General features: G+C 41.9%; 1 protein-coding gene across 2 annotated transcripts; it reads left to right on the forward strand.

Moving 5' to 3' along the window:
• The first annotated feature begins 13,528 nt into the window (after nucleotides 1-13,528).
• On the forward strand, nucleotides 13,529-26,745 carry gap43 (growth associated protein 43). 2 transcript variants are annotated; one of them, XM_069676545.1, is made up of 3 exons: nucleotides 13,529-13,851; nucleotides 20,517-21,168; nucleotides 25,463-26,745. In XM_069676545.1, exons 1-3 carry the CDS (start codon nucleotides 13,822-13,824, stop codon nucleotides 25,540-25,542), a joined length of 762 nt encoding a protein of 253 aa, XP_069532646.1. In that variant the 5' UTR covers nucleotides 13,529-13,821; the 3' UTR covers nucleotides 25,543-26,745. The 2 variants fall into 2 exon arrangements, with proteins under 2 accessions (XP_069532646.1, XP_069532647.1); XM_069676546.1 differs by having other exon boundaries at nucleotides 13,530-13,851; nucleotides 20,517-21,159.
• Nucleotides 26,746-27,314: the final 569 nt, after the last annotated feature.

A 27,314-nucleotide genomic window follows, 5' to 3' on the forward strand; every position in this document is an offset into this window, starting at 1 on the left:
CATGAAATGTGTTGATGTCTTTGTTGAGCTGCAGTGGAACATTTCTGTTATATCCTTAATATTTGGACAAATTTGATTTTGGACATCAACTGTGACTACTATTTAAACAATGTATTGTAAATACAGTATATTTTCTATATTTGTCTGTACATAAATGTACCATGTCATAATTTCAACACCAGGAGTAAATGTACATGTGTCCCGTTACTACTCAGTTTATTTTGGGAAAGTCTGAGTTTGTAAATGTGGTCTTTTGATGGATGGGGCTATTCATTCTATATATTATGATAGAGTCTTTGTTTTGGATGCTCAGCTTAACTTTTTTTTTTTGCCTATATGAATACTTTAAAAGCAGTTTCTTCTTGCCTTTTGAGGGAATGAACATGACTTTTTAAAAAGATGCTTCCAGGAAATAATAAAATGAATTTGTTCATTAAACTGAGACGATTTGTCGGTAAAGCCGAGAGCATACAACCCCCGTTTCTCCTCTGCCACCTCTTTGTTTAGTCTGTTACACTATTCATGAATGTTGTTGAATATTCCTTTAAAAACTCTAAGGACACGGCGGAGTCTGGGAGCTTCACTCACAAATCGTGGCAGCATCCGTTTCATCTACGCAGTCGTGGGACTTGAGTCATAAAAGGGCCTAATAAAAAAGCCGCCAGTGAAACACAGAAAAAGTCCTTATTCTGTCTCATTTCTTTTCTATTTCTCATTCAGCTCATTCATGTCCTCCAGGTTTTAATAATTCACACTCTGCTATAGTGAAACAATTATCATTCCTGCTTCATCTGAACTGCCATGGCAACAGCTTACTCATGTCGGACAGAAGAAAAAAATTAAAAATTGATTGGAGAAAGAAAATATGCAGCTGACAGCCTGGACTCTTCTGGACTATTGTTATTGGGGAGGTGGTTCAGATTTACTATTCTAGGATAGATATACTTGGCATTTATGTTTCTTAATGCTGCATTATGCCAGTATAATGTTGATCAAAACATCAATCTAAGTTCTACCATTGCATTCAGCACAGAGGAGGATCGAATACTAGTTGAAGTGCAAGATTTTGACTTACCAACATTTATTTCAGTTTTTGGGTAATGTCACTCAAGGGTTAGTACAAATGTTACAAAAACTCTCTTAATCAGGAGCGGTAGAAGGAAGCTGGGAATTACAAAAAACCGGAACCTTAAACCAGCTACACCTCATGGATGGACGGATGGAGGGACGGACTTAATTGAACCCAAACTGGGAAATTGTGGCATTACAGCAGCAAAAAAATAAATAGCACTGGAAAATATAAATACACAGTAAATGCAAACGCAGTAAATATACCACTATCTATCTATAACAGTAGAAGATAAAAATATGACTTCTATAAATATATATATATGTATATATATATATATATCAAGAAAGTATACAATAGAAATAGTCAAGAAATTATAACAGAAAGTTACACTAAAGAAATATGTACATCGATAAAATTATACTATAGAGTTACATACATCAAGAAAATTAGACGATAGAGTTCTATACATCAAGACAGTTATACTATAGTTATATACATCAAGACAATTATACTATAGAGTTATATGCATCAAGAAAATTAGACGATAGAGTTATATACATCAAGACAATTATACTATAGTTATATACATCAAGACAATTATACTATAGAGTTATATACGTCAAGACAATTATACTATGGAGTTATATACATCAAGACAATTATACTATAGTTATATACATCAAGACAATTATACTATAGAGTTACATACATCAAGAAAATTAGACAATAGAGTTCTATACATCAAGACAGTTATACTATAGTTATATGCATCAAGAAAATTAGACGATAGAGTTATATACATCAAGACAATTATACTATAGAGTTACACACATCAAGAAAATTAGACAATAGATTTATATACATCAAGACAATTATACTATAGTTATATACATCAAGACAATTATACTATAGTTATATACATCAAGACAATTATACTATAGAGTTATATACGTCAAGACAATTATACTATGGAGTTATATACATCAAGACAATTATACTATAGTTATATACATCAAGACAATTATACTATAGAGTTATATACATCAAGAAAATTAGACGATAGAGTTATATACATCAAGACAATTATACTATAGAGTTATATGCATCAAGAAAATTAGACGATAGAGTTATATACATCAAGACAATTATACTATAGTTCTATACATCAAGACAATTATACTATAGAGTTACACACATCAAGAAAATTAGACAATAGATTTATATACATCAAGACAATTATACTATAGTTATATACATCAAGACAATTATACTATAGAGTTATATACGTCAAGACAATTATACTATGGAGTTGTATACATCAAGACAATTATACTATAGTTATATACATCAAGACAATTATACTATAGAGTTATATACATCAAGACAATTATACTATAGTTCTATACATCAAGACAATTATACTATAGAGTTACACACATCAAGAAAATTAGACAATAGATTTATATACATCAAGACAATTATACTATAGTTCTATACGTCAAGACAATTATACTATGGAGTTATATACATCAAGAAAATTATACTATAGTTATATAGAAATATATAAATCAAGACAATTATACTATAGAGTTATATACATCAAGACAATTTTACTATAGTTATATACATCAAGACAATTATACTTTAGTTTTATAGAAATATATACATCAAGACAATTATACTATAGAGTTATATACATCAAGACAATTTTACTATAGTTATATACATCAAGACAATTATACTATACAAAGTATATGAAGACAATTAGATATATACGTAAAGAAACTTATATTATAGAGATATATAGAAATATATACATCAAGAAAATTATACCATAGAAATTATACATTATTACAAAATTATAGAGATATGTATGTACATAAATAAACTTACATATATATATCTGTACATCAAGAAATTATAGTGATGTGAACGGATGCATGATACATAAGTAGTATCACATCCAGATTGAATGAATGTTAATTTTGCCACTGCACCACAAACTCCCAAAAAGGAACTAAACAGTACAGTGTGTACCATAAAGAACAAGGGCATAATCAAATTAGTTTGTAGAGTTTAGCCAGCTTACAAAATAATTGATGAAAATACATGGAGGTTGAGAGGTCTGTTATGTCTCCAACTATACTGAAAGAAAGTTTGGGGGTAAACAACAAACAATCATTTTTTAGGAAGTTGTTCCACTTCGTTCCAACTCAGCGAATTGTGTCTTCATGGAAGAACACCTGCATGTTGTTGTGGTGGTGCAGCTGTGTCAGGAGTCATGTCGTGTCGAGCGGACACCTGGACCACTTTGATTTTGTTGAGACCCTTTGATATTCCTCCGGGTCACTGCCCTCTGCACCCCCAGATCATGCAGAGGGAAGAGAGAGCTGGTGGGCATTTTAAAAGTTGTTATGACTTAGCTGAATGTTCAAAACTTTTAGATAAACTTAAAGTTACTGGATGGAACATAGGGCTAAAAAACTATTGCAGCATGGAACACTGCAATAGACTGGGTGACTTAAATAAGGATATATTGCAAATCAAATCAAAGTGCTTAAGTATCCTTTGATACTAACTGTAGAAAAATACTTGGGATAATAACAGCAATGCACTAACACAAGTATGCAGGAGTAATTCATGATTAGCCTCAGGTGGAATTTTATTGACGTCTCTTGTGAACAATGTGGCCAGAACAGGAAGTGAAACACCTGCTCACATTGCCCAGCACGTTTTTCCAGAGCATTAAATGAACCAAGATGTATTGATCCAGAAAACATATATATATGATGGTTTTGAGAGGAAAAGAAATGATATTCGACCTCAGTTCTACCTCAGATATGAGATATTAGACAATAATTAAAATGCGTTAAGTTATATTGATGTTATTCATGAATATTTCATGCCTTATTTTATTGTGTTCCTGAACAGATGTATTTTGTGTTGTATAATGTGTGTCATGTATTTTGTGCATGTGTAATTTTATGCTGGGGATTATGGATCGAGACAAAGTGAAATAGGAGTGTACATGCTACAAATCCTGGTTTGTTTTCTTCATAAGCATTTTCATAGGTAGGTCATGCCTCTACCAGCATTAAGTTTATGTTATGAAAAGCATTAAATAGCCTTACCATGAACACTTAAATTTTTTAATAGTTGTATTGTATTGTTTGCAGCTGTTTCTTAGGTACAGCTAAGTCCAAAAATGAGCAAGATGTACTGTACTGTACATATTGTATATATTATTATTATTAATATATATATTATATTTATTTCTTCATCTTTTGAAGTACTTAGCACTGATTTACTGTCCTTGACTTTTACTGTTGTCTCATTTTAGAATATAGAATATATACAATATATGTATGAATAGGTGTATATTTTTTGTTACCTATGTAGAGCTTGAAGTCTATTTGTGCCTGTACCATAGACTGTAGATGGATGACAAAAGTGAAGCATTTCGAGCGCCCGCTGCTGACTGGCTGCATTATAGGTCATAAAGCCCGCCTCCTCCATGTTAACAGATGGGACATGAGTCAAAATATAACATTTGAAATACATGTCAAATACAATTTTCTCAAACATGGTTTCTGTCATTATAGTTAGTTCTTATCATGCTGATTTACGTCCCAGTGTTCATTTTTCTGACAAGTTTATTTTTAATTAGTTATTTGATGCTGTAAAAAGGATGATTGACAGCTCTGTTGACCAATACGGCTCCTGTAGACGATCTGTTCCGGATTAGCAGAGTAGAGGAGGAACGGCGAGAGGAGACGTAACTTAACCACTAGTCATCAAAGTTCCCATGTCTGTGAACGTCCGCTTCAGACCAACACAAAGAAACTGTTGTGCTGGTAAATACGCCGATGTGCGGCGGTCTTGGTTGTCTTTTTCGGTAAGTTTAATGTGTGGGGTTTTTTTAGTGGAAGGGGGTGGGCCTTCCTTTACTCCGACTCCACCTGCTGATCTACTGCGCAGTCTCTGGCTCCAAACGACATCACCAGCGCAAGATGGCAGCTCCCCCCCTTGGGGATATTTTGGCTTTAAATAAATAAAATGAAAGTAGTTGGAGACGCGTTGTCCATCTTTCTACAGTCAGTACTAGTCAAGTTCCTTGTATGTGTTTACATGCTTTGCCAATAAAGCCGATTCTGATTCAGATATGTTACACTTAGATTTTCACTATTAAATAATTTCCTTACTTATTGCAGTTTTTAAAACTGATCTTTCAAAGGTTTCATATTCAACCAGCCAATCATACACCTCTTAGAAATTCCTTCACTGTTATACTCACTTCTGACATTTGGTCTAATCAAAATAATGCTCAGTGATTGAATTTCTGATATAATTTTCTTGTCTGTGACATTTGGGCTGCTTCTGTCTAATTTTTCTTAATGTATGACAAAGTGAGACAAGAAATGCAGGTAATAACAATGATCAGAGCAGAAAGTTCACTTAGTGTAACAGTTAACTTTCTGTCACGACTTTCTCTGGCATCAAATCACACACCACAACCATGTCAGTAAGTACGCCACACGGAGCTGCAATCCAAGAAAGTTAGACCCTTAATAAGCATTAGCCAATGTGATACCATCTTAATATTTTGTGTGAGAATTTCATACTTCTTCTACAGATGTTTCGGCTTGATCTCGGCTCTAATGAGCTCGTTTGCTAACTTCTGCAGGGAATATTTGATGTCCATCACAAAACGTGACCTGTGTTGAAAATCTTTGATGCTACTGAAATTACTTGCCCACCAGAAGCGTCAGACCCACAAAATATCACACTTTATCATCTTTAGCTTGCTAGTGTGGCATTGCGATACGTTCCATGGCATTAATTAAAACGTGGATGCAGTGACTGGTAATGCTGGAGTTTTCAAGTTTGGCGAGGTACACCTGTGATTGATATCAGGAGAGTCTGCAACAGGAGTTGTCTTGCATGCTCTGAAAGGTAGGGTCTGATCTTCCTGATGTACAGGGCAAATCGACACGCCCGAGCAATCGAGGCCACATGAACCTTAAAGGTCAGCTGGTCGTCAATCGCGACAACCAGGTTACGGGCAGACTCTGTGGGGATGAGTTCGAATAGAAAAGCAAATAACAGGGCTTTAAAGGAAGCACTCTACACGACTGAGACTGAGACTGAGACTGAGAAAGAAAGGCTTGTGGGTAGTACTTGAAAAGGCATAACACATTGCAAACCAGGTGTTCTGAGACTTTATCTATCTTAATAAACCAGGCAGAAATCACAAAATGACTTTGTAATCACAGTAAATACCTGCAACCTGCATCAAAGTGTTGAACATACGTCGTGACAGCTTCTCGATGCTGCCAGGGACAGTGTGACATTATTGATCTCTGAGGTCGGTGTGGCTGCAGATTCAGCTGCTTTGCGGAGCAATCAAATCACAGGACGTATATTAGCATACTAAGATGTTAAGATCAGTAGCAGCCACATTTGCCTCGGTTACTTAACAGTCAACTGCTGGACAACCTGCTGCAATTGCTGATGGATTGCTCTCAAAGACCAACTCATACAGCCTCTCTCGCTCTGTTTCTTTAAATTACTTCTGCCCCAGCCTCGGTTTAATTTGGCTCTGGGGGATTTGAGTGTTCAGACTCTTATTTTTCATTTAGACAAACCCGATCATTTGTTATAGGAGTGTGTTGCAGTGTTTTATCCCTCCCTTTAAGGACTTGTAGCAGTGTTCCCAGTGTGGGGATTCGATTGAAAGTGATTTGATGTGATGCTGTAAGCCTTTAAAGAGAATGGAATTTGTTCAACTGAGTGTCTGCCTTTGGATCAAAATCTCTCAGTAAAAAGAACAGCAAAACACACAAACATATACAGACGGGCAAAGGTGGGAATTAATAAAATACAAGTACTTTGTTACAGTACTTATGTAGAGTCATCTCTCTGGGAACTCCGGCTTCCTCCCACAGTCCAAAGACATGCTCGTTAGGTTCGCTGATGACTCTAAATTGCCCGTAGTTGTGAATGTGAGCGTGAAATGTTGTCTGTCTCTGTGTGTCAGCCCTGTGATTGACTGATAATCAGTCCAGGGTGTACCCCGCCTCTCGCCCAATGACAGTTGGGATTGGCTCCAGCCCCGTGACCCCAAACAGGATAGGCGGTATTGAAAATGGATGGATCTGAACTTTTTACTCCTAACATTATCAAAAAAATTGAGCTTCTTTCTTGAGCAGTATTATTGGTTTTTTTTGCAAGATTGATTTCAATCTTTTCAATCTTTCAATCAATTCATTTAAACATAAAAAAGACGGTTCCTTTGCGTATCCAACAGTGCACACAACGCATGACAGAGTAAAGCGTTGGGCCTGATTCCCCCCTTCCGACAATTGTAAGCATTGTCCAGATTTTTTGATGTTCCTGTGGTGTAAGAGTGATTTTACTTCCCCCCGATCTGCTCGAAAGGCCATCGTGGCCGCACCGATTTCAAATCGTAAATATTTAACATGTTCAATATTTAACATGTTTGTTCTTTTTTTCTTCCTGAATTTTCAGTAAAAAGTCCAAAAACTATCGCCAATTCTTCCTGCCTGTTGTCCACCATGTTTGTTTACTCTAAAGTCTCATTTGACCACGAGAGATTTGCCGTCGAGAGTCGGACTCTGGTTGTTGGTGAATTAATCTGTTAGTGTGCAGTGTGCTGTTTTGGCGTAATTGTTGCTCTCCACACACTATAGGAGCAAAACTGTTAAATTTATGATTATATATCGTCATGTGTGGGGTCTGTCACATTTTCAACAAGTTAGGATTTGAAAAAATCTTTTAGTGTGGGCGGGGCTTAAGACACAAGAGTCTGTACGTCTTCTTGAGTAAAGAATGTGTTTGCTCCTGCCATCCCTGCAGATGGGTAACAAACATAAAATGCCTGGGTAGGGTGATGGGCCATAACAGCATCAATTCTTTAAAAGGATATTCCACTTATTTAGGGTTTTAATGATTTTGGTGGATGTTGATGGGTCAGCTAAGTTGATGTCTGAGAGCTATTTTCATTGTCGACCGTCAACCAATCAATTGGTCTTCAAAAAGGAAAATGGAAAGCATGATTTTCAAGGACTCAGGTCCACATGTTCAGAGGGCTTGTTTTCTGTAATATTCAGGTACAATGTTCAACACAATCTAATAATAAAAGATGAAGAAAATGTTCTGATTTGAGAAGCCGGAACCAATAAATTGTGGCTTTTTCCTCCAGCAAATCAATAAAATTGACTGCTCAGCTCTAATCTGGTGACTAGAGGAGGCCACAGCACATGATTCACATGTTTCTACAATCATTCATCCAGACTTGTAGCAGTGATTTGAAGTGATGCAATGTACAGCAAATGTTATTTGTTAAAAATGTAGCGTCTTCTGGGGGCTTGCCAGGCCAAAACCCTGAAACATCATCCCTTACCAGGGAGCTGTCTCCCCACCCAGGATTCACCCAGAAAACAAGAATGGCAACACAAAAAATGAGTACCCCTATCTATACTGAGGAAGCAGTCGAACACTAAAAGGTGAGACAACATGCAACAAAAAAATGAGCCCCCAATTTGTTGTTTGTTTAAGTTAACAAGTAACAACTTTCATAAAACACAATTAACTAAAATTCCAACAGTTGAGAAACACTAAGTCGAAAGGAGAAGTGCAACACGACGTCAATCACACGCAGCAGGATGGCTTGCTATAGCCCTGGCTGCCCACACTCCCCTGCTCTTTATATCCTGGCCCTTGATTGGTAAGTTAGCACAGGTGAGCTCAATCACCTGCTGCACCTTGTGTGAGAACAGCACCTGAAAAGTACACAAATGCCCAATCTCCCTAAAAAAAAAGCCTTCCAGCCTCCAGTATGTAATTGTGTTTCTTAGATTAGAGTTGTTATATATTTTACCAAGCTATTAAAAGTCAGAAAAGTAATTCATGTGCACAAAAGTGTGCCACAAATAACAGCCTACAGACCGTTTTCCATCACCCTCCAGGCTTGCTTCCCAAACTTGAATACTACTTGATTATACAAACATTTGTTCACATTAAGTGTGTGTGTGTTTGTGTGGCAGGGTGGACAATAAAGTCCCTCACGTCACCAAGATTACAATGAACTCTGGGTAAGTCCCGCAGCAAAGTCTGCATAAATGCGGACACCTGAAAAGTGCACAAACTGTCGTTGAAAAGTCATCTGAGCCCTCACGCACTTGATGATTTCACAGTGGGACAGCACTAAGGCCAGAGATGCTTTTTAACCTTGCGTTTTTAAAAGCAACTATATTTCCTAACAGTACGGACCCACTGCACGCGACCAATTCACCTACACTTGCGTCCGCCCAGCCTCGCTGGTCACTTATTTGGGTGAATTGAATTGTCTTTTTAGTCAACAAGGTATACCCTACAAGGTATATCTATCAGAAATGTGGACTTGAGACTTGATGAATTGGACTTGAGTCGACTCACTGTTTTAATGACTTGCGACTCGACTTGGACTTGAGGCATGATGACTCAGATGCTTGCGTGTGTTCATAAGTTTGAATGCTGTAAATGTATGTGTAAGTATGTATGCTGCGCAAACTGTTCCGGTATGTGTTTGTCATGACTGGATAACTGACAAACTCCTCGCCATGGCAACACACAACATCAAAGAGCCCCGCTACCTGATGTTATTTCCCCAAAGAGAAGCCTCATCAGTCGTACTCATAACTACTCAGTACTGTCACAGACCAGGCCATCATCATGGCTGCGTCTGTGCCAAGATAATACAGATACAATTCACTGTCATACTTTATGAACAGGTTATATAAATTGGCCGAAAATATCATTATTAGACGAGCTACTAACACCTTGTCTTTTCTCTTTATAAAGACCAGATACTACAGGTAAGAGTGCTACATCTTGGGTGGAAAAAAAGTGACTTGACACGGAACTTGACTTGCCTTAACTAAGGACTCGACTTGACTTGCCCAAGATAAAATGACTCAAGACTTACTTGAGACTTGGACCAAATGATTTGAGACTTACTTGGGACTTGAGCAAAGACGACCTGGTCACAACACTGTTATTTACTAAATAGAAAAACACTGCTTTCTTAGAGTGGATGAATATGACATAATGAGGTAGAAAAGCTGTTTGAAAGTGGTGCCACTTGTCTGGTACGCGACGCTAGGTTATCCCAGCATGCTTTCAGGAGCGCATTGGCTGCTTGCAATACACAATGAATGGCGCCGTTCAGTGGGCCCACACGGCAAGCCCTCACACACTGAGCTAGAGTGCGCCTCAGAGTCCCGAGTGTGTGGATTGGGATTGGGCAAGAGAGAGGAAACAACGCAACAAACAGCCCTACCACACGTAACAGGGATATTCCCCGATATAAGGTTTGATGATTTTGGTTCTGTTAGGTGTGGTGGAATTTTCAAAGAGATATTTGTTAAGGCATCCGCTGAGGCCCAAATGGACTCAGAGGTCAGGCGTAGGCAATAGCATGACCTTATAACACCGTGAATCGTAAATCCTACTGTGTGCTGATGAAGATATGCACCATCCGCGAGTTGGCCTTCAAGTTATCTGTTGTTATGGGCACTGTTGAGACTCTCTGTCTTATTGAACTGTATGTAAGATTGCTTACTAATGACTATTGGCGCTAGTGAGGTCCTTATATGGTAGATAGACACCACATCATCCGAAGGGTTAAATACCGAGCACAAGGTATGGTCTGTTAGAATTGACTTGGCATTACACTACGCCTCAAAGTGTATTGTTTCTGTCACTTCTCCTTGGCCAAGCTATATAAACTCTTCAACTTAAAGGACAAATTCACCCCTGGAAAAAGCCACTGTCAGTCCCTGTTTCCAGTCAAGGACATTGATTGCTGCAGGCGATCAACGGGGGGCGGGCGTCCTGGATTGAGGAAGTGTAGTTTAACAAGCTCCCCGGAGTCCGCCAGATGAAGCATTTTACATTGTCTGGTGGAGGTTTTCCAGAGAAGCGGATTTCGCCCTGTCTTTCAAAGGTACAGAGCGAAATAGTATTTTTGTTAGGATAGGATAGGACTGAGGTTGAGAATCGGAGAAGTTGCCTTTTAAGCCATCTAAGTCTCCTGAGTCTTCTTCTGTTTCTGGTTTGTCAAGCTACACAAATTCCATCACATTAGGTTGATATCTCCTGCTCCAACCAACTTTTATTTTCATTTTCCTTTTTTTTAAACAACATATTAAGATTAGGGCTGCACGGTGGTGCAGTGGTTAGCGCTGTCGCCTCACAGCTAGAAGGTTTGCATGTTCTCCCCGTGCATGCGTGGGTTCTCTCCAGGGGTCTCCAGCTTCCTCCCACAGTCCAAAGGCATGCTTGTTAGGTTCATTAGTGACTCTAAATTGCCCATAGGTGTGGGTGTGAGCATGAAAGGTTGTGTGTCTCTATGTGTCAGCCCTGTGATTGACTGGCGACTAGTCCAGGGTGTACCCCGCCTTTCACCTAATGACAGCTGGGATAGGCTCCACCCCCCCGCGACCCTGAACAGGATAAGCTTTATAGATAATGAATGGATGGATATTAAGATTAACGTGTGATGTTACCATATGATGGTAAAATATTCCACTCAGTATCACTGAAGATGAAAAAACGTGTCAGAAGCGGGAAGCCATAAATATGCCGGCTCTTTCAGCTAATCAATACATTGAGTCATCAACTGTAAGATGGTGACGGGTGGATATTCCCACTCATGAGTATCATTACGTCGTCACTGGTTCAGTCAGGGTGTTCCTTTAATTCCCGTTTGTACATCTGAAGTTCCTTTAGCAGGACTATTTATGATGTCGGATCTCAGACAACTTTATAAAACCCGGACAGAGAAAGTCATTGAGTTCCCTCGAGCAAAGCGTTTATCAGCCTGTTACTCTGCTAAAGTGACCCAGCAGAGTGGCGGCTGTGTGAGTGTGCATAGGTGTGTTAAAGTAAAGCAGGGCAGCGCTGAGAAAGAGGATGCACGCTCAGCAGAACTGTGCTTTATTCCTGCATCTGTGTCACACGCTCCGCTATAGAACCCGATGACACATGGCGATGATGTAGTACAGCCTGGTGATGCTGCATGTGCCTGTGTGGCTGCCGCGACCACCGGGAAGGCTGAGGCTCGGGGGTGGGGGGGTGGGGGGCAGGTTAATGATTTCCCCTCAGTGAACTGGATGTGGAATAATCCTGTAAGGGGGAAGAATAGAGGAGCGCAACCCCTCAGGACTCTACCTCTCTTTTACTGTCTATCCTCCAATGTTCCCTCCATCCTCATTGTGTCTGTAGCATCTGCTGGTGTCAGAGCGGGGGTGGGGACTCTTCTGACACCACCAGTGTGTACGTGCGCGTGTGTTTGTTTATGAGTGTGTGTTATAAAAGACAAACAGAGTGTGGGTGTTTGCATGAGCATGCGCCTGCGAGCCTCACTGTACTGTAATGGTTATAAATGTAGTTGTGGGGATAATGCACGCGCCGTGCACGCTCATTAAACCAGACTGTGTGCAAATGTGGGCACAGAGGGAGGGAAAAAAAATAAAAAAGGGGGAGGGAGAGAGAAGGAGAGGCAGTTTGCTTCGCCTGCGTGTCTGCCACACCCGGCCCTCTTGCTTCCTCCTCCTCCTACCTCCATCCCTTTCTCTCCTTCCATCTCTCTCTCTCACACACACACTCCTCCTCCTCTGCTCTTCTAGTCTATCTGCTGGTGTTTCCATGAGAACAGAGAGCGCTGGGTATGGGGGGGGGGGGTTTGTGGTGGTGTGGGTGACGTGTCCTAAGAGCAAACCATGCATGTGTGTTCGTGTGCACGCGCCGCGCAATCATCACTGCTCTCTTTCACACGTCTCTTCTGGCAGGAGCTGCTCCCGGCTGTGCCAGAAAACATGCTTTTGGCATCGCGGTGGCAATTTGGACATGCAGCTCGCAGGCCCATAACAGTTATCAGAGATCCGGAGAGTGTAGAACACACAGACTGAGAAGGGAGACTGAGTATTTACAGGAGGCAACTTCAATTTGGGAGGTGCCTTTATTTCTTAGAAGAAAAGACACCTCCTTATGTGTGTGGAAGGGGAGGGGATAAAACAGAGGGGAAGTGTTAGGAGAAACAAAAAGCAGAATAAATAAAGGTCTAACAGAGTAAAAATTGGAGGTATCCAGTCAGTCATTAAGCGAGAGCCTTTTCAGGGTGGGGCCGCAGCTTTTGCAGGAGCCAGGCTGAAAGAGAAGAGGAGGAGGAGGAGGAGGAGGATGGAGTGGGGGGTGAGAAGATGTAGAAGAGAGGAGTGCTGATCTAAAAGAGGTGGGGGGGTTCATCACTATGAGCAAGAAGAGGAGGAGGAGGAGGAGGAGGAGGAGGAGGAGGAGGAGGAGGAGGGGGAGAGTGTGAAGGGAAGAGGGGAGGAGAGAGGGATGGAGGGAGCGAGGGGAAGGGAGGGGTTTAAAGGGTTGGCTTGTAGTCATTGTCAGGCTGCGAGTAAGAGAGAGAGAGAGAGAGAGAGAAAAGGTGCGCCCAGGCAGACCGACTGAAGAGCGAGTGTGTGCAAACTGGGATGAGTAAATGCACTGGGCGGCTTAGCTGTTGATACAGCCAGAGAGAAAGAGAGAGAGAGAGAGTGTGTGTGTGTGCACGAAAGCGAGCGAGCGAGCGAGCGAGCGAGAGAGGGTGAGAGAGAGAGAGAGAGGAGAAGTGAAAGGGAGGAAAAAAGGGAAGAAAGAAGCAGAGAAGAGAAAGGGAGGATACAACAACTACAACTATGCTGTGCTGCATAAGAAGAACCAAACCGGTAAACTGCTCTCATTTTGCTTTATCAATTATTATGTAACTTAATGATGCATCTCAAACTCTGAACTTTGCGCCTCTTGTGTTTACGGTCAGATTAAGCTGCTTGAGGAGGGATTTAGAGAAGATGTTGGTGTAATTTCCTTTGACTCTGGGCCCCGGCTTTTCTTTGCACGAGTCTATCCACAGAGCCCAGACACGCCTAGTTAATGTGATTATCCCGCATGAATGGATGTTGCCACAATGCCGCTCAGACCTCACACTGTACTCGCACAGGAACCAGGCTGTAACTCGATCTTGGGAAGAGGGGCTTTCCCTCGTATTGATCATGCACTTGGAGAAAAAAAAAAAAGTGAAAGATTATTGGAAGGCACTTGAGAGATTGTGTGTCGTCCCGGCTTTTAAAACTACTCCCTCATTCATCAGGAGCTCTGCTGAGCTGGAGTCAGCATCCACCTTTGTTAATGATTCATATTAATTAGACCAACCTAAATGCTTTAACTGACGCCTTAAACGGGGGTCTTAGTCTCTTTCATACTTCTCCTATCTTGTGCAGAAATGGGTGACACAGGAAAGTAAATTTCCACAGAGAGGAGGGAAAAAAAGGGCGGGGTACGGATTGAGTGAGCAGCACCATCATGTCAGTGGCCTCTGGGGAGTACAATGGGAATAAATGAGTCTAAATGGATTATCATAGCCCTCCAGCTTTATAAGTGGATGCTGTCAATGGAGGGTACTATGAAGTGTGCACTCATTTAAAGGGGTGTGAAAGGGTGGTGTCGGCGGTGGCAGAGAATCATAAAAAAAAAAGGTGTTGCATGGAAGCGGGTGGGTCTGATCGTGGAGAAGAGGGGTGGCACTCTCCCGTGCTTCACTCTGCTGGATTTCAGCAGCTATCATGGTGGGTTTGCGTGTGATCAAGGCTGGGTGTCTGCTGCTATCTCAAGCTAAGGGTGATTTTATCGGATTCCTTTCACACTGGATACCGATGGCATTAGATTGCCTCTCAAATGTTAGCTTGTATGAGTCATATTAGCTCTGGCAGGGAGGAGAGAGAAAAGGGAAGCAAAGCTTGCCAGTTGAAAGACGTGCAGGAAGAGCGGGATGCAGAGAGGCTGGCAGGCAGGCAGGGAGGGAACGAGCAGCAGGGTGGAGTGTGGCTGGTGCACATGGAGGTGGATTGGGGGAAGATGCAAGAGGAGGAAAAGAGCGAAGGGAAGCAGAGAAGGAGAAGTGGGAAAAAAAATGATTGTGACAGGGAAAGAGGGTGCAAGGTATGGGGGAAGGTAGGCAGGGAGCGACAAGCATGCAGCTAAGCAGAAAAAGAAGGAGGGAACGAAACTGGATGGCAGCTACAACCGGCAGAAATTGTGCTGGTGACAGAGCGAGGGACGGTGGTAGGAGCGAGTGAGCAAGCGCAAAGGGTGAGAAATCAAAGAAAAAGGAAGCCGGCATGCTGCACACTGCAGCCATGTGGGTGAGGCACCGGCTTTTCCCAAAGAACGCCGCCGCTGCCTCGAGATTGAGTGCCTTCCACCACGGGGGGAAAATTTCCCCAACCTGGCCTACAAGCACTTATCCTCCTGCTCTCGCTTTTAAAGAGCAGAGGCGTAAATGAATCTAGACAGACTCTGTGGTCTTCATGGATGGATGAGCAAAGAGGATGGGTTTTTTTAATGCTTTAAACAAGGTGATGTCGCTGTAGGTGGTCCTGCCATTGTGGAGTGTTAAATGCTGTTGCAAAATCTCCACTTTGGGAGTGGCTACTAGCACTTCATTAAAGTCTCCTTGGTAGCCCATAAAGCCTAGCTTTAGCTTCAGTTTTATGCAGCTTTAGGGCCTCATACCCAGCACAGAAGATGCTCCTTGCTCTATGCCTGATCAATGAGCAAGTTCATGTCCTTCACTCAGGTGTTCCTCGAAGCCAAAGCTACCCAAAGATGCCATATACCCCGTAAATCAAATCCCAACCATAAGTGCTCTTCTCCAACTCCGCCCCAACTCCTTCCCTAGTTTTCCTGCTGGCAGTAGGACCATTCCTGCCTGTCCTGCCCTACCAAACTCCAAAAATCAAGACCCAGTCTGATTCCTTAAAGACGATGGCACTCAAAGCCCATTTTGGCTTCAGCCCAAGTCAATATATCTACTTCCCAGCTCCACCAAAATCCCCCAACATCATGTTCATGCCTAGCCTCTTTCCTAAAGCTTTCTTTGCACTTCCACTTGCCTCTCTCCTAAGCCCCACTGCCCCTCTCTCCCCATCCTCTTCCCTGGGCCCGGCCCCTATGAGATCAGTGGCGATAGCGGAGCCTTTGTTCAGGCAGAGAGTCGGTGTAATTGAATTAAAGGCAGCTCCAGAGGATGTAATGACGCCGGCATATGGCCGCTTATTAGTTGCTGCGGAGCATCTCTTTTCCCGGGCCGTCGTAAAAGAAACAGCACATCCTTTAACACCGCTCATCAATTCACCGTCTAAAAAGAGAGAGAGAGATGGTGAGCGGGGGCTGTGGCAGTCACCACCTGAGCCCCCCTCTCCTCATCTGCAGGAGATAGCTGGCTAAAAGGGTGTGGTGCTCCGCTATGTCTGTGTGTGTGTGAGAGAGAGAGAGAGGGAGAGAATGAGTGGGTAGCAGTTTGCTCAGTGAGGAAGAGAGTGAAAGACGACAGAAAGAAATATAGGGAGATATTCAGCAGAAGCAGACAGCAGCCAGTCTTTGGTGTCTGGATAATTCCTGCAGGAAAGCAGACAGACAGTGAAATCCTGCCTGGATTTTCAGGAGGGAGGAAGTCTGTGTGCCACTAGCAGGGTGGCTAATAGCATCTCTACGAATGCTTGGGCACTGTGGTAATGTGACAAATGCTAGGGGAGTTTTTCCTTCTCATTTAAACTGGTTAATGCTCTATATTTGTCATTTTTGCTTAATTTAAATGGTTTAAAACACACTAATCTCAATAATTTCACATTAAAGTGACTTGAATTAAACACAGTTCTGTACCTGTTGGGTAGCTGATAAAAGCAACGCTCTGTAACTCCACCATTATAAATTCAAATATTACTTTTAATACATCTCCTGCTAGCGGCGTTCGATCCCGGGCTGGGCGGAGCGGCGAGGTGAAAAAGGACTCCCGCCTGAATGGATCAGAATAAAAAAAAAACACAATACAGAATCACCTGGTGCGTGCATTAGCTGTGGTTCTGTGGTAATTCAACCACTATAAACCCCACCGCTCCACCATGTCTCTCCTCATTTCCTCCTCCCTCCCTCCCCCCCTCTCCTCCTGAAACAAGTCCCTAATGGCCCTGGCAATGAGGCAGTGGGAAGGTGGCGGATTGTAACTGTGTGTCACCATTGGGGGATGGTGTGTGTGTGTGTGTGTATATGTGTAGTTATGGATCGGTCGGTGAAGCCATTGACTCTCGGGTGTGGTTCTCACGACAGCCGGTGCCCACCCAAGGACAGAGTCAGACAGGGAGCGAGCACAGACCGCAGCTCATGGACAAAAGCTGTAATAGACACATCAGACGGACATTTATTACCTTTCCCGACAAGAAAGAGGGAGGCGTTTGTCCTCTTGTGATCAGCTGAATTAACCTGTGAGCTTTTGTACATTTGAATTTTGTCACCTACACATAAGCAGTCTTTTAATGTTACCATGCTGTACTGAATAATTGCAGTAGGATTGCATAATCTAAGCTCTAAAATCATGCCAGAGAGCACTTTTCGATTGCAAACATTCTCCTATTTTGCAGGATATTTAAACAGTTTTTAGTCAATGTAGCGTGGCAGCCAGAGAGCCCATGTTCCAAGAGGAAACACTGCAGGCGAATTTTAATAAGTCATTTGATTAACTTGTGCAAATATGTTGTCCCACTGCAAATTAATAAAGGAAGAGTTGAAATGGTCACAGAGTCTTGGTGTGAACATTTAAAAGGGAGTGTACCTCGTACCAATGGGAGGTGCTGCCGTATTTATGAATGAAAATGTGTGCCGCACAGCCACAGAGTAGAATAGCGCCTGCAGGAGGGTACGTGACCAGGGTTCACTGAACAGTCAGAGTCTCCGGGAAGCAATTCTTACAGGATTTGGAGCACCGCCTCTGCTTTATTTGAATGTAGAAAAAATTATCTCAGTCATTAACTACTGCTGCTCTTTGTATTACAGCGGAATAAGTTTAATAAGACACATCAAAGTCGCTCCGCAACGGACTCCTCTGGGTCGTTCAAAGACACTACAGCAGTCAGGAAATCACAGCGCAGCACTTTTGATGGCAGACAAATCATGGTGGTCAAACCAAACATGATGATCTTTCCTCCCCGTCTTCTTACACCGATATGAGATCACTTGGCACTCTGCTGGTATTTTATTACATTTGGACTCACACACACACACACCCAGATCTCTAAAGTAAATGACATCCCCTCTGTTCCAATAATGATGTCATACCCCCATATTCCCAAACACCCTCATCCATCGCTTTCTCCTTCCCTCTCTCTCTGTCTGACTCATTGTATGCAGCCAGTAAGTAATTCTATTTAGAGTTAAGTGCTTGGGTCAAATTTTTGGCAATTGTAAGCACCCATGAGATCAGACACAATAAAAGCCCAGTAAGTCACCGCGGACATGCATATTATTAGGAGCAGAGGGTGTGGCCGTACCGCTTTGTCTTTCTCCTCGCTGACTATTTGTTTTAATAGACACTTGCTGAAGTTTATCTCCCGATTTACAAGCTGACTGTTAAATAAACAGCTTTAGTTCAGGCTTTTTTTTAAGGAGCATTTTAAGATCTCCTATCCCTCATATATTTTTTTAATATCACAAAATTGCTTGAGAAAGATGGCGTATATGAAGAATTGAAGGAAGGCCTAGGGCAGGATTTACACCCTGAACCCTGGGGATGGCATGTGAATCACGGTGGAGGAGGTGAATATACCAACGCAGCTGCGCCTTGGCCTCTCCGCTCCAATATTGGACTGACACACTGACCCTGAAGAAGACATGTTGGTTTTAGGGCCTCTGGCTCTTAAATCATGTCACACAGATGCGATTCCTCACACAGGCAGCTGTCCACGTCAACCTCATATCCAATAAAATCACTCTATTAGAGAGAGAAGGAAATAGCCTGATGGATGCAGCAACCAAAGAGCATCTGAGTACGACATTTTTGCTGGAACGCACTGACCTTAAACAAGATGCTTCTGCTCAGTGACACAATCGAGGAGCATTGATACACACACACACACACACGTATGAACCCCCCCATCAGCCCCGTACCGCACCCTGCCGCCGCATCGCACACAACCCCTCCTTAGCCATGCTGATTGCCCCACCTGATTTACGATCCCCCCATTGGCCCGCTCCCCCGAGGGGTCAGGTGCGCTGCCAATCAGGGTGACATATAGTCTTTCATAGCACCAACCAGCAGACAGCGCCGTGATGAGTTAGCACTCTGGTTGTCAAGGTAACCTTTGATGGTTGGGAGGGGTATGGCGGCGAATGCTGAGGAGATTCTAGCAGGCAGCTCGTTCCCTAGCAGCCAGAGCTGGAGCCGTAGAAAGCTACTGTACCTAGAGAATAGAGAGTGGCTCATTATTTTGGAGAGAGAGACTCGGTTTTAAACGCTTGCATTTCTCTGGTTACAATGCTGAATACATTAGCAGTGGATGCCAGTGAGAGGTTCTAAATCTTTTTTAGCATCATTATCAAGAGGACAATATCAACTTCATGCCTGGATTGAAAGCAGCAATTAATGCCTAGAGTCATTTGTTGTCTCCAAAAATTCCAGTGAAAACAATTCACTGAGTGGAGACAATCAACCCCCACACACATCTGTTACTCCTACAGAGAATGACAACTAAAACGGTACCAAATCCTCCCTTTCCAGCATATGTAATGATAAAATGCTGTACATTCATTCATTGTCAAACCAATCACCGGCGCCAAACACAGCCTTCATACCTCGAAGGACAAACTGAACCACTCAGATTCTGCAGTTTTTCCACATCTTTATCATTTGGCTAACTGATGCTGCACTGCATGCATGCTCTTTGACAATTTGCGTTGGCTTCATGTTGCTTATTCACGTTCATTTAAGGTGCACATTTACAGCTTTTGATTGGTTGAATCTTGGCAGGAGAATGTTTTACCTTGATTTGTTTGCCTATTCATTTTGAATGTACTGATTCATTTTGTTTGCTCATCATTCATTCCTTTGTTTGATTTGATTTCTTTTCATTAGATTTATATGACTCATAGCACAACCCACTATTTGATGGACAGCTACTGTATGGATCCAGTTACGGAAGGTAATATCATGGAACCCCTTTCAATATTACAGTGTTTACTGTCCCATTCCTAACCCTGTTCCTCTTCCAGTCCTACACTTTTACTTCCAAACCAGTCTTGACACCCAACTAACCCAACTTTTCCCAGCTTATAATTCTCCAGTTATGGTTACAAGTACATTACTTCATGAGAAATACTTTTCTGACCTTTCAACTCATGACATTAACGTACACTAGCATGATACTTTGGGAGGATGATCCTCAAGCTACATACCCCCACATTAGAGAGATTCTTTGCAAGCATAACAGCCCTTGCTGGTTTCCAGTGGACCTGCATGACGGCTTACAGTAGATGTTAACTTGTTGTATATTCTCTTGGCTACCAGGTGGAGAAGAATGAGGATGCTGACCAGAAGATTGAACAGGATGGGACCCCCAACAAACCCGAGGACAAGGCCCACAAGGCTGCCACCAAAATACAGGCCAGCTTCCGCGGACACATAACCCGGAAAAAGATGAAAGACGGAGAGGAAGAGAAGGAGGGAGACAGTCCTGCTGCTGCAGAGGAGGCAACAGAGGGCGGAGAGAAGGAAAAGAAAGCGGAGGGAGAGGAGGCACCTGCAAAGGAGGAAGAGGCTGCAGGAGAGGAGGCCAAGAAAGAGGAGGAGACGAGCCAAGCCAAAAGCCCAGTGGCAGAAAAGCCAGCTAACTCTCCGGCAGCTGCTGCTTCTTCTCCCGCAGGCGCGGCGACGTCTCCTGTAGCTGCTGCACCTGCTGCTACCTCTCCTGCGGCGGCCACAGCGCCCTCTGAGCCCCAGAAAGAGGAGCCAAAGGCGGAGGAGAAAGCTGAGGAGAAGCCCAAAGAGGTGGAGGCCCCAGCGGCTGCAGCCAAGAGTCCCACCACAGCCACAGCTGAGGAGAAGAAGGAGGAGGAGGAGAGTGAAGAGAAAAAGGAGGAGGCCAGACAAGCCGATGTGCCTGCTGCTGTCAGCCCGACAGCTGAGAAGGAGGAGCCTAACCAAACAAAAGGTAAACAAGGTATGCAGATTACACTGAAGCTTTCAACATGCATTCATTACTGTAGGATTCATTTAGAAACCATTACATGCACACAAAGACATGCCGAATAAAATAAGCTCACATGGAGAGGACCTACAGGAAGGTTCTCAAGATCTCTGAATAAAACACCTGGGTCACTGAGTTCAGACACAAAAATGATTCCAGACACAATCACCAATCAAAAAGCAATTACTGACTGTAAAATGCAAAAGACGAAGAATAGGTAAGCTTTCCAGCCGTCTGCTTGGCAGGCACCACAGGAAATAGCTGCTTGTTGAGTCTTGGGGATTTAAGGATATTTGGCAGGGCTCCACCATTCACTGGTTAACAGAGAGACACAGCTCAATATTACATTAAACAGCCTTGTATCTCAGCCTCTGCAAGATGGAAACTCCATACTGATGAGGTGGAGAATGCGGATAGAAATACAGGGTTGAAAGTGATTAGCGCTGGTCAAGAATGATGCTGTGTTTTCCGCTTGTGTGGCCCTTATAATGTGACTACCAATACCAAGACCAACTTATTAATACGACCAGTCCAGTCATTAATAGGTACCTCTGTTTTGTAGTGGGTTACTGTTTGGGAATCTGAGTCCAAGAGCAGTAAAGATGGCCCAAGCCATTAGGATCAACAATGATATATAGTTGGGTGTCATCCGCATAACACTGAAAATATATACTGTTAATGTTGACCCTTAATTGTAACAAACAGAAAAGTGGTGGTTCTAGGACAAAGCCTTGTGGCACTCCTTATTGAGTGTCTGTTCTTTGTCATGAGAAGCTTTGAAATGAGGCAAAAGTGTTATACCTTTAATTACCATTTTTCTTTAACAGAAAAATGTGTCATGGTATAGTGTTAATGTTGACCCATAATTGTAACTAACACTGAAAAGTAGGTGTCCTAGGACTAAACCTTGTGGCAAAAGTCTTAAACATTTATGTATAATTGTGAATTTTCTTCAACTTCGGCCCTGCCTTTTAGAGTTTTAGGTTTAACGGTGAAATGTTTCATGCTCAGTAACATTGTTTCATGAAATATGTAGGCAGACTTGGTAAAGCATTACAAACATCACCAGAGTATGTTCATTTTCCCATCTACATTTCTTCTTTGAAAATGCATCAGAGAAACCAAACCAGTTGTGAAAATGGATGACCACATTGAATCCATTTTACACATTACACCAGGTCAAATCATTTGATAATATGTGTGCTTTGTTAGACCTCTAACATCAGCTAATAGATTTTAAAGCAAACCATCAATTAATCTCCAATTAGAGTTGAAGCTGTTATCTGAGAAGAAACTGGAAGGCCATGAAGTCGCATTATCATGTTGATACGGCATACCCACAACACATTCTTGACATGAACTCATATTTCTGGTCCAAGGACTCTCAGACTGGGTCAGACAGGTAGTTAATGGAGCATGTTCAGTCTCGAGGAGGTGGGGGTGTGAGGTGGGAAACACACACACGCCAACTGGAGAACTACACGGAAACTAGGTCACCTAGGCAGCACTGTCTCCCTGTTGTCATAGTTACCACCTCGATGGGATAGCTGGCCTGCATGGAGCAGAGCAGAGATAACAGGTGCTCTGATTTCAATGAATGATTAATGATCCATACCGGTCACGATCTGCGCCGGGGAAGTCTGTCACAAACAAACAGTACTTGACGAAGAAGCGCTAATTAAGAATCCACGGCTGGCCACAAGCTGCTTAAACAACTGAACTGACTCAGAGAGCAAATTAATATTTATAAGGAAGTTACCTGTTTAATGGTCAGTGTTACAGACTGGAGTCACAGGCATAAGGACGCCAGGTACTCTGATCTGACTGAATAATATATGAGGCAGCCTGGGTATGATCCAGATGCTCTCTGTGTCACTGGTTTCCATTAGTTACATCTGACCAAGTTGGTAAATGCCATAGCATGAGAACATAGAACTGCCTTTTGCACATAATAATATGATATTAAACATTGTTTATACAGCACCTTTCATTTATGTAAAGCATCTCAAGGATGACACAGTTCAAACAACAGCTGACATGAAATGATAACTAACATAATAACGTAACTCAAAGCGATAACCATTACCATAACCACTTCCACCATCATCTTTTCAATAATTGTCGTGTAACAAGATTGAGCAGTAGTGTGCATATCAAGAAATTCTCTGGATGAGAAGAAGGCTTAAAAGATGTTTCTAAAAATCACTTAAATGCCTCAATTGGAATGAACATTCAAATACTAATGTGGAAACATGTGCATTTCTAGATGGGTATAGGGATCTTAAAATGTATCCTAAATCTATCTGGGGGCCAGAGGAGAGACTCAGACAATGACAGTGATGTAATTTCTAGTAGCCCAACTAGTGTGAAACTCAGGCAGCAGCATTTTGTATTTACTGATTTTCAGACTTAGTTGGGAGATGTCAGCCTAATTGTAGTATAAGCATGTACAAGCCTCTCTGATATTACTCATGTGTGTCTACATAGTTGAATTAGAGTAATTGGTATCACCACAATGCTTTACAGGACGTGTAAAGGCTCAAATAGTGTTGGTAACGTAGACATAATTTTTTTCTTCCCTCCCTCTGGAACAATAATGAGGACCTCTGATAGGTCGTGGATTACTTCAAAGAAAAGAAAATGGATCAAAATGGAGTAATGAGGGCTCAGGTGCTCAGGAACTATATAGAGTATGGTGTCATCTGCATAGCATTGAAAATAAAGTCGGCAAATGATGACCCATAATGGTTACAAAAAAATGAAAAGTGGTGGCCCCAGGACAAAGCCTTGTGGCACTCCGTATGGAAATTAGGCAAAAGCCTTATTCTTATAAGTATAATTGCCAGCTTCCTTCAACTTCAGCACTGCCTTATAAAGTTATAAATTCAACTGTATACTGTTTCATGCTCATTAACATTGTTTACTGAAAACTTGGCCCTCTAAGTGTGGGGGTTTGTTTTCCCATCTTCAATTCTTGTATGAAAATGCATCGGCAAAACCAAACCAGCACTTTAGTCGTTATATCACTGGAGTAGATAATTGAGGTAGAACTGATGTCAGAATTCAGGCAATGACGAGCTTTGTCACTTCGAATTGGATGAAATTGCATTTGCATCACACAGTTCAGTGGCTGCAGAGACAGACATTCTCAAGTCTGTCACACCGGCTAACAGGCTAATTACCTCTCTTACCTGGAAGATCCTGCTGTGACTCAGACACGCTCACACATTGGTGCAGGCACTTACACAGGTCCACCACTAATGTCTCGCTCTCTCTCTCTCTCTGCCTCGCCCTGACAGACACACACACACACACTTACACGCACCTCCACACATATGCGCTCCATCACCCCCAATCGTAAATGCAATGATGTCATTCTTTGATGTCTCCTCCTTCTATTTAAAGAGTATGAGATCACCATGGTATGACATCATTGCTCTCAGGGCGCTTTAATAAAAGGGCTTGGTCAGAGACACTAAAATAAAGGTCTAAGGATCAAATGATTTTGATTTTAAAAACAATATTTTTTTTTTTTCTACAACAAATGGCAAACAGTGCAGGATTTTTAGAAAGCAGAATAGAAAAAAAAGCATCATTCTATGTTAGCCAACAAACTAGTATTGGCTTAGTGTTGTATCATGGATTATTATTCAGCAGTATCCACCCTTTAGTAAGCGCAACACTGGATGTTATTACAGTGCAGTAAACTGAGGGCATCACACATTATCAGATGTGACAGGCCGATATGCCGCTGTTAGCGTTGCAATGTCAGTTCAAATGCTTCATGGGTCCATTAGGAGCACTCTCTTCTTTTATTATTTACACAGCCAATGTTGGATTTCAGACATTAGATTGCACCTTCTGACTGACGTGCTCTCACTTTAAGTAGAGTTGACGTCTCACGAGCAACACGGAATTCCTTCCGTGTATCTGCTTTTCCCACACGTACCCTATGATTTCTTAGTGTTACAGTATGCTTTTTTTTCATACAGAAAACCTTTTGAGGTGAAATGTATAAAACATCAAATGTAGTAGCTGACAGGTGAAATCTTTGAAGCTCAGTATCTCAGGAGAACCAGCTTTTTTATTCCAACCCCACAATGTGAAACTTCATCTCCACAGGCTAATTTTCTCCCTTCCTCTCTCCTCCTTCCATCCCACCTTTTTATCTGCCGTGCACTCCTTCGCACCATCCTCACATCCCATTTCCCCTCCTCTCCGCTTTGCTTTCTTACCCTTCATCCCCATCTCTCTCCCTTTCCCTCAGATGCCGTAGAAGAGTCTAAAGCAGAGGAGGCCGCCCCAGAAGACGCGGCGGCGGACGCCACCGAGTCCAAGGATGACTAAGATGTGTCACCTAAAGAAAGCAGAATTCAGAGTATGAAGAATTACACAAAAACAAAAATCTAAAATGGTTGCTCTTTGTCTTCCCTGATGTGAAGGCAGTCCGTTTCTATTTGTTTGTCATTTTTTGTGTGGCAATGATTTTCTCATGTTGGGGGAGTTTCCAACGTGAAGTTTTTTGGCTCAAGCTAATATACTATGAGGAAGTGATGGTGATGATGATAATGTTGTTGTTGAAAAATGATTGTTACCTTGATGATGATGATGATATGAAAGAGGAGGAGAAGGAGGATGCTTTGATTTATTACATCTTCACTATCTATTGTAAGTGGATCAGTGTTGGAGGGAACGCTCCCAACTGGATATGTACACATTTCAGATGCATTGTGAATGCATCGTTCTTTATTAGCATTGCAATGCACCTTCTTTGAACCAATTTTGCAAGTTAAATCTGTATTTCTGCAAATGCACGCACAAAAACAAGCTGGTTTTAAAATGCAACCCTAGTTTTCAACACCGTACAAGTGTATTGAAAACGCAGCAAATAGGTAATGTATTGACTCATCGGATGGAGAATATAGAATGTATACTTAAATGTGTGACATTTCCAGTTGGGCAGCTTTATCCTGAATCCAAATATCACATATAGGACAAGATTACTACTCTCTCTCTTTTCTGCTTGAGTCATTCAAGCTTGGTTTACACCCCTTTTACAAACTCTGTTTACTCACATATACAGTAATGGACCTGTTGACATTTAAATGACATGATCATATAATAAACTATAGAACTCTTCTATAGTGTTGATATAACTGGCTCTTACACGACGTTCTGCCAACCCGACTTGAGAACAGTAGCATGAACCATCGAACCAGATGCATGATGGGAACTCTCCCTCTGAGAGGAACTTTTTCGCAGTCACAAAAACTTAAGAGGTGTGGCGGCTTCTTTTTGATGTCTTTGGTGTTGTTATGACAGTTTATATGAATTGGAAAAAAAAATAATACTCTTGCACTGATGTTACAAAAAATCGTAAAAAGGAAAAACAAACAAACGAGCAAACAAAAAATACTTTTCCCATGTTCCAGTGAGTGCAATGTCCAGTTTCAACCTTATCAAGGAGTTCAAACTTGTGAGAAAAAAAATATGAAAAAATAAAAATGGTTTCAATGTCTGTTTTCAAAATAAAGCAAATGTGCCAATTACCATCATAAACTGTGGAGTTTGTTTAACGCCATGTTGAAGTTTGCCCCTTCTCAAGAGGATAGATCATGAAGTATCTGAGCAGTATATCGGAATAGTATTTACATTTGTCAAATAAAAACACTTATTACTCTCTTGGAAACAGTTGGATAAGAAGATCAATACTACTCTTGTGTCTTTTCATTTAATAATAAGCTACAGCTTGCAGCCAGTGAGCTGAGCTTACCGTAAGACTGGATGCTTAGCTTAGCATAAGACTTGAAGCAAGGGGAAACAGCTAGCCTTACTCTTCAGCAATGTAAAAATCTGCTTGTACCAGCAACTCTTAAACTCACTACTTAGCATAATAGTTATTGTTTGTTCAATCTGTACAAACTCTTTTGTGCAATTTGTAGTTTTACAAGAGGCTTACTGGTTGGACAAAGTGTTAGCTGGATGCAGTAGCTTTCCAATGGTTGCTTAGTAACTGCAAATTGTCCCCTATCTAATTTTGTTACCTTGGATAAAAGCCTGTCTCCTATTCTTTGTGCTAAGCTAGGCTAACTGACCAATAGCTATAGTTTTATAATGCT

The sequence above is a fragment of the Semicossyphus pulcher genome, unplaced genomic scaffold (genome assembly GCF_022749685.1).
Source record: "Semicossyphus pulcher isolate SPU_LCO1_2020_fin unplaced genomic scaffold, fSemPul1.0.p SCAF_26, whole genome shotgun sequence".
Taxonomy (NCBI): Eukaryota; Metazoa; Chordata; class Actinopteri; order Labriformes; family Labridae; genus Semicossyphus; species Semicossyphus pulcher.